The sequence below is a fragment of the Hoplias malabaricus genome, chromosome 12 (assembly GCF_029633855.1).
Source record: "Hoplias malabaricus isolate fHopMal1 chromosome 12, fHopMal1.hap1, whole genome shotgun sequence".
Classification (NCBI taxonomy): Eukaryota; Metazoa; Chordata; class Actinopteri; order Characiformes; family Erythrinidae; genus Hoplias; species Hoplias malabaricus.
Genome location: NC_089811.1, coordinates 395,761 through 403,787, shown reverse-complemented (window position 1 = coordinate 403,787; position 8,027 = coordinate 395,761). Strand labels below are relative to the sequence as shown.

Below are 8,027 nucleotides of genomic sequence, written 5' to 3'. Positions count from 1 at the left end.
ACAGGTGCTCTCGCGGCAGATGTTAAGCACAGCCACAGACGCTAAACTCTAAGAGAGCTCAGAGCCACAAAGAGAAATCCAAGGCTCATATTACAATAAATCCAGTACAAAGTTTGATACAGTGTGTTGGGTTCTGCAGCACTTTTACACACAGCGTGCAGAAAAACCGAATACAAACTTTAAAACTATTACAAACTTTGTCACTGGGGGAGAAGCGGCAGCCAAATGCGCCAGCGTATCTCTCGCAACCCGGAAGTAAGCTAGCAAAACTTTGGTTAAACTAGGTTAAACTATTAGGAACCATTAAGTGCTAATGGGTTACGTCATATTTACATACAATCATATTTATTTCTCCTAGTGTTTCTGTAGGTAAAATAAAGTAAAACACCTTCAACCTTTTAAAGGCGTAGTTCATGATTTTAATCCAAAATTATTTACTTTCTATAAAACTCTTGAGTGTGTTTCCTCTCCATGTGCTGCTGTGTTTACGAAGCCTCAGTGTCTGTAAATGGATAAAAAAACAAAGTTTCTGGGTCCGGTGCTAGGCTTTCTCTCTCTCTGCTCACGGCAGAGAAACGCCATCTGGAGGTTTTTAGACAACGGAGAGACTCCAAACGCAGAAAAGCACCAACCGAGATCAGGATGTTGCTCTATTCCTGCTACATAGGGTGGTCACAATGACTTATTTTTGCTGTTGCGGATCACTTAAGGTGGAAATGTCTCCAAACTCGGAAGACGGCTAACTGCATTAGCGACAGTGCTACAAAACTGAACACCTCGACTTACACATGAGTTTCTATGGGAATTCAAACAGTGAATAAACACCGTGAACAATTAGCTTTATCCTAAAAAACGTTTGATGTCTCGTAAATAAACATACTTCTGTTTTATTGTGCTGGTATTGAAACAGTACAAAGTGCCTCAGCCTCTTTTTGTTTATCAAACAGGTGCAGATTATTAGAAATAGGGGTTAAATAAAATAGAATCTTACTCAGAGGCGTACAACACACATTTCAGCAAATCATTAGAGCTTCCAAGTATCCATAAGTTACCTTTTGGTGCCCCATTAAAACCTCTGCAGTGCAACTTAAAGCTTGTGCTTGTGGAGGTTTCCACTGCTGAAAGTAGAGCTCAGGGATAACGAGCACAAACACAGGGTCTGCTCATCTCCACTTGTCCTAATTAAATGGGGGCAATGCACCTTAAACCCAACATCCATATTAATGTGGCCTGTTGATGTGGTTGGGACTCCACACCAAGCAAAATGGGTGTCAGACTGCTGATAGAGGACTTTATGTTCTCCACATGCAACTTCTCTGTTCCCACTAGCGAAGACACATCAGAGCTAACAGCCAAGGACTCCAGCGTCTTCAGAGACACAACATCCTCCCTCTTCTGAGAAGGCAGAGCTGTCTGCGCTGAGATCCAAGGCCTCTGTCACTCCAGAACAACATCCTGCTTTTACTGAAAGTGTAGAATTACTGGAGGAGAGCCATGTTTGAGCATGAGCAATCTACACCATCCTCCATTTCCATTTTCATATGAAATTCACTTAAAACAGTTCATAACGAACTAAATGACCTTTACTCCTACGTACAACATGAAATGCTTAAAACACACTATTGTATTGTACCTTAAAAACCTTTACACTCAATGGACTCAGCAGACTCTCATTCCTTTTCCATTAAACGGAGCGGCAGTAATGAGGGCGTTAGGTTTTCAACTCCAGTATTGTTTTTGTTTACCAAAGCTCTTCTACGGCAAATACAAAGAGGACATGGAGTTGTGGTTCCTCCTGGAGAATAGAACAGTGATTCATGGTTTATCTTAGCAGTGTTACTTACGCTCTTAAAGTGTAATTCCCTCTCCGACTCCAGCACATAAAGCATATGCTCCGTTCAGTAGGAGGGACTTAAACCTAATTGGCTGATTCTCTCAGAATTAAAGAGGATTTGTTCTGTTGTGAAATACGTTATTTCTTGGTCATTTATTAAGAAACTTCAGTGGCTCATAATAATATTTTAAAGACGTATTTTAAATTAAAAATGAATATTTATGTAAGATTAATGTTCATAACTGAAGGTCTACAGGTGTGTAACTGAGTTACATTACACTCACCGGTAGGAAAAGGGTGGACGAGGCCTCATTAAAACTTTAGGAGCTCATTCCTGATTGCGCTGATGAAGATTAGAGTCTTTGGGGCATTGAAATCCGACATTGGGCAACAGTGACATCTGGTGGCTGGTGGTAATAATAACAGCCTTCTGTTCATATGACTCTAATATCACAGTTCACCCCGTGTATGTTCTGATCTACTGTTATTTATATTTGATCATGAAAGTGCTGCAGCTGAAACTAGTATGTGTTCATTACTGAGTATAGATTGAGGCTGTGATGTGGTGAGGAGAGGTCTGTCCCATCACCAAACACAGACTGACACACTGACTCTAGATAAGTATGTGAGGGGGTGTCCATTCTTCTTCTGGTAACCTGTGAGAGAAAAGAATAAGGGGCTATGATTTAATGGCCATATTGATGATGAAATACTTACCTATAAATAATTGATTGTCCTAGAGCTGACTGTTTATGTCAGCCTCGTGGAGGAGATGGAGGCTCCCCCGCTCCCACAAGGGGTCGCCACTGGGGACCACGCAGTAACCCGACCGAGGACTGTGGAAGAGAATTGTTCCTTTAAGGGTGTGGGTGGGGCTTCCCTATATCTGTCTTCCTCTCTCTCCCGCTCCCTCTCCCTCTCTCTCTCACACACACACACGGAACTGAAGACTGCAGCTGGTGTGTACTCTCTCTTTCTGCCGCTTGTATAAAATATCTGCTGTAGCTAATGTTTGTTTGTGGATCTGTGTTTGGTTTTAATGTGGATCACATGAATATGGCGCGCGCGCGCGCACGTGTGTGTGTATATAAATATTACACACGCCTCATCACACCATCACCATGCCCAATAGCAACAGTCCGCCTGAGCACTGGGCTGTGGAACGGTGGAACAGTGTTCTCTGGAGAGATGAACTTCAGTAATTCTCTCATGGCTGAATGCCATCAAATCCTCACACAGCAGAGGCTTCCCAGAGGAGTCAGGTGCTGGTGTGGGGTGGTGATTAGTTCCCATTAAGGTACTGGGTGGATCCCCGTTTAGTCTGAAGAACACAGTTCCACTGCTCCACAGCCTCTGTGATGATCCACTCGTGTGTGTGTGTGTGTGTGTGTGTGTGTGATTTGAGTCCAGAGATTTCACACACTGTGTGTTCCAGACGATGGCGGCTCCTTTACGAAGTCTGGTGGAGGATTACCCCAGATACCTCCAGGCGTTCCAGCTGTTCCTGGAGCGTTCCTCTGAGCACCAGTGTATGAGAGAATTCATCCAGAAAACTCTCCCAGAAATCCTGTCCAGGTAAGACAAGCCTCGGGGTCAGAGTACACACACACACACACACACACACACACCTCTGGACTCTGGGTCTTACAATCATTAACAGTGTGAACTCATCACACAGTGGATCGACCCATGGTCGGGGTAATCACTGTTAAAGGTGGAATTTGTCATTTTTACAGCCGCGTGAGATCAAGGATCAAACCACTGTCTCAGAATGGTCCTGTTTACTCCCTCATGGGGGCGCCATGTCCAGAGCAGGTTTTATTCAGAACTTCTGAGACATCCAGGCATAATCCAGACACCTCCAGATCTACTGGCACCCTTCATGAGACTGAGCTGAAGTTATGAAAAGAAGCACAAATGCAGTAACCCACCAACCCACACACTGTGAAACAAGACCCCAGTCAGTGTTCTGTGCGCTGCCTGAGTCAGAAACACAGGATAAAACGAGTCGTTCTGATTCTGCTCCGCTTCTGATGTCAAGTGCAGAGACTTTAGAATGACCCCGCCCCCTCGTCTGAGTCTGTCCAATCACAGCGCCGGACCCGTGTTTATGTGAGAGCGCAAAGACGAGGTTAAACTCAGCAAAACAGACACAACGAGCGCGGAGAAATAAGAGCACTGAGTAAAAACGGAGAAGAAAGAGAACAGAGTGAAAACGGCTAAAAACCAGAGCTTCTGCTCCTCGCTCCTCACTGCTGTGCGCTCGGGGTCGGGGTGAACAGCGAGCGGCTCATTATCATTTAAAGGAACAGGTGCTGAAAGCGGGCGTTCTGAACAGGGGCTGTTTACACAGGGGGAGAACACTGCTGTGGGGCTCGTGGGGTTTGGACCAAAGCGGGTCACAGACTTTTCATTAAGAAACAGAACTGTGAGGTTAAAACTGACAGAAATTAATCTTCATTAAGTTCATTTTGAAGAGGAACATTGAGGAACAACGGTCATTAATCACCATTAATCACAATTATTTTTTAATGGTTTGACACTGAATTCTAATACGACAGGAACGGACGGTACTTATATAGATGTTAATGTTGATCAGAAATGGTTCTGAATAATGTCTCTCTCTCTCTCTCTCTCTCTCTCTCTCTGCAGCATTGGAGCTGGAAAGGACACTTTAAATGTGATGGGAGTGGGAAGTGGAGCAGGTAGGTCCTAATAACTGTGATGGGTGATTAATGGCAGGTGTTTAATTTGCTGATATCTGACTTTACAGCTGTTTCTGTTAAAGGGGAAACATTCTCCCTTTTCTACAGAGAGGAGCAAACTTCTGGTTCTTAATAAAACGTCTGTTACCTGATTTGACTAATGCCTGTAGTCTTCAACATGTTATAACTTAACAACTTCTATCTGTTCAGCAAGCAGAGGTCCACACACACACACACACACACACACACACCAAACGCCTCACAAAGAAATAGATCTGTCATTTTTTGGCTGTGAATGGTGTCAGGTGTTTGTTCGTAAGAAGTTTTTGTTATTCTGCACGGTTCTTTTGTCCTGATATTACACTTCACAAAAGCACACCATCATAATAATGTCCACCCTCATGTTTCATACCATCCTCAGGGGAGATGGACCTGGAAATGCTTGGCCAGCTGCACCTGCTGTATCCAGACGCCAAAGTGGACAACGAGGTGGTGGAGCCCAGTGGAGACATGGTTTACAGATATAAAGGTAGAGAGGATTGGAAAATTCCAGGTTTTCACGGGTGATGTGTTCAGTCTGTGGATTAAACAGGAAAATACATGTAACCATGGAAACAGAGAGAAATGAATGAAACAGATTTTAAAAAACAACTGTATTTTAACAGTATTCCACTGTGTTTAGTGTTAGTGTCCAAGACTCCAGACCTGGACCACATCACCTTCAGGTTTAATACGATGACAGCGTCTGAGTTCGAGGAGAACTGGAAACAGAGAAACACAGACAAAAAGATGGACTTCATTCACATGATTCAGGTTCGTACTCAGCGTTCAGACAGCGTTGTGTGTTGTTGTTGTTTTTTTATATAAACGTTTACAAATATGAGTCTTAAAATCAGATTTTTCAGCATAGAATCAAAAACTAGAAACAGATCTTCCCACTGGTGTTGTCCAGCCCACTCTGAGTTTATCTTACGTAGCAATAATCTAGTAACCACCAGAGATACCACAGCAAACAACTGGCAACTGCCTTATAACTAGAGTCTAACAACACACATCAGGTATAGACACTTGTAGCCTGCAATGTACACATTAACAAAAGATTAATCAGATTTAAAATCCATTGGGGAGTCCTGGAGAACATGACTAGCCCCTCTCTCTCTCTCTGGGAGGGAGGGATGGCCCCCACTCTTCCCTCTGCTCTAGACAGACCCAGGCAGTCATATCTGTTATGTAATGAACTGCTGTTGTTGTCTCCTCTCTGACCAGATGCTGTACTATGTGAATGATCCTGAAGCTACAGTTACGTTTTTCCGGAGTTTGCTGAACAAGGACGGAAAACTGCTCATCCTCCTGGTCTCAGGTAAAACAGGAAATTGAGTGTAGCTCTGGATCCGTGCAGATCAGCGCTGCAGTGACACTGACGTGGTGGTGGTGTGTTAGTGTGTGTTGTGCTGGTGTAGAGTGGATCAGACACAGCAGTGCTGCTGGAGTTTTTAAACCCCTCAGTGTCTGGACCGAGAACAGTCCACCGACCAAAAACATCCAGCCGACAGCGTCCCGTGTCACTGATGAAGGACTAGAGGACGAGCGACACACACTGTGCAGCGACAGATGAGCTACTGTCTCTGACTCTACATCTACAAGGTGGACCAACGAGGGAGGAGTGTCTCACCGAGTGGACAGAGAGTGGACACAGGGTTTAAAAACTCCAGCAGCACTGCTGTGTCTGATCCACTCTACACCAGCACAACACACACTAACACACCACCACCACGTCAGTGTCACTGCAGCGCTGAGAATGATCCACCACCACATCACACCTGCTCTGTGGGGGTCCTGAGCGCTGAGGAACAGAATTACAGAAGTGATCTGTGTAGTGTAGATCCTGTACAAAGCCTTTAACTCCATTATTGTGCCCCCTACAGGAGACAGCGGTTGGTCTCGACTGTGGAGAACGTACAAACAGGAACTCTGTAACACAGACATCAGCCAGTGCGTCACCACAGGAGACATCAGAAAGTTCCTGGACGCCAAAGGAATCCCGTACAGTAAATACACTCTTCCGTCTCAGATGGACATCAGCGAGTGCTTCTCTCCAGGGGACGAGCGAGGAGAACTGCTGCTGGACTTCCTCACAGAGACCAAGGACTTCAGTAAGAACGCCTCTCCAGAGCTGAAGGCAGGAGTTCTGCAGCTGCTCAAACACCCAGAGTGCAGCAGGGAGGAGGACGGCAGGGTCATGTTCAACAACAATCTGGAGGCTCTCGTCCTCGACCCGTAGATCAGACATATATCTGCACTCACTGGACAATGATAGTGTCCACTTACAGCTGCACTTGCACTGTTCAGGTCAGACATCGCAGGTTAGTTTAGCTTGAGCTGTAATGTCTTTTGACCCAGAGACGGCGTTTTAAGGTAGTTAATTATCAAAAATACGTACTGCACTAACCACATGGTTAGAATGAGCCAGTAACAAACTTTAATATATTCAACATGTATCTACAACAAATCCTAGATTTATCTAAGATAAAATGGGTGGCTGCTTTACTTTAAAACGTTTGCTGGATCAAATTTAAATAATATATTGTCACTGGCTAGTATCTTTATCCAAGTCTAGTATCCAGTATAGACAGTGTCCCCATAGCGTACAGCTCTCACCAGCGGTTTTCTAGGGTTTATGGGATGGTGCCATTTATTTCTGTTTGTCCTCATTCACTGGAGCGAGCATTTATGACCCGCATCGGGATCCAGTTTTTTCCGTGCCCTTCAAGACTTCGCATTGTTAAGATGTCTAAATAGTTCTAAATCAGTTTCTAAATGATCTGCGCAATGACTCCAGTTCTTAGTTAAAGCAGAAGTGTTTATCTTTAATCTTCTACTGAATGATGTAGTGGTCAGTATTAGTCAGATTTGATCAAACAAGAAATAGCTTCTGATTTTTAAACGCTACAGAACACTAAATCTGTGAGAGATAGTACAAACCTACGGTAGAGAGTCCTGAGAGAATAGTGTAAGGAAGTGATTGTTATTTGGGGAGTTGGCTCCACCTCTGCTGAAAATATGTAATTGCAGTTAAGTGCAGAAGCTCACTATGTAACACTGGTTGTGCTTTGTTCCATTTCTGAAATTCAGTATTATTAGCGTTTTAAAAAATCATACACCTTCTGATTGTTCAGCCCGACAGAAAGTGGATGACATCAGTACAACAGAGAGTCCTGAGAGGGGCGATGGTTTGTGACTGTTATATGAGTAAAGCAACAATTGTTTATAATGTGAATAAAAATAAAGCTCACTTTATAATTCATACGGAAAGTGTTTTCTTTGTCATTCCAAAAGAAAAAGGAAAAAATGACAGCACCCGCCCCAGGTATGAACTAACCCCGGGCCGTCACTAGAGATGAATTAGGGGTAAGCTGTAACCAGGGGGTCTGGGGTGACTGCCTCATAGCAGCACATTTCTTTGACGAAGTACAAATGAAGCAAAGCCA

At 44.1% G+C, this 8,027-nt stretch overlaps 1 protein-coding gene across 1 annotated transcript; it reads left to right on the top strand.

The window, feature by feature from the left end:
• Positions 1 to 2,682: 2,682 nt before the first annotated feature.
• On the top strand, positions 2,683 to 7,825 carry LOC136710924 (histamine N-methyltransferase-like). Its single transcript, XM_066686833.1, has 7 exons — positions 2,683 to 2,793; positions 3,270 to 3,409; positions 4,487 to 4,539; positions 4,961 to 5,068; positions 5,222 to 5,352; positions 5,806 to 5,899; positions 6,465 to 7,825. Exons 2-7 carry the CDS (start codon positions 3,273 to 3,275, stop codon positions 6,818 to 6,820), a joined length of 879 nt encoding a protein of 292 aa, XP_066542930.1. The 5' UTR covers positions 2,683 to 2,793; positions 3,270 to 3,272; the 3' UTR covers positions 6,821 to 7,825.
• The last annotated feature ends 202 nt before the right edge of the window (positions 7,826 to 8,027 follow it).

Bases quoted from the DNA above. Each gene is read 5' to 3' on its own strand.
- LOC136710924 (XM_066686833.1), top strand. From the start codon at position 3,273: ATGGCGGCTCCTTTACGAAGTCTGGTGGAGGATTACCCCAGATACCTC. The intron at 5,353-5,805 runs GTTCGTACTCAG...CTCTCTGACCAG, and splicing joins ACTTCATTCACATGATTCAG to ATGCTGTACTATGTGAATGA. The intron at 5,900-6,464 runs GTAAAACAGGAA...TGCCCCCTACAG, and splicing joins GCTCATCCTCCTGGTCTCAG to GAGACAGCGGTTGGTCTCGA.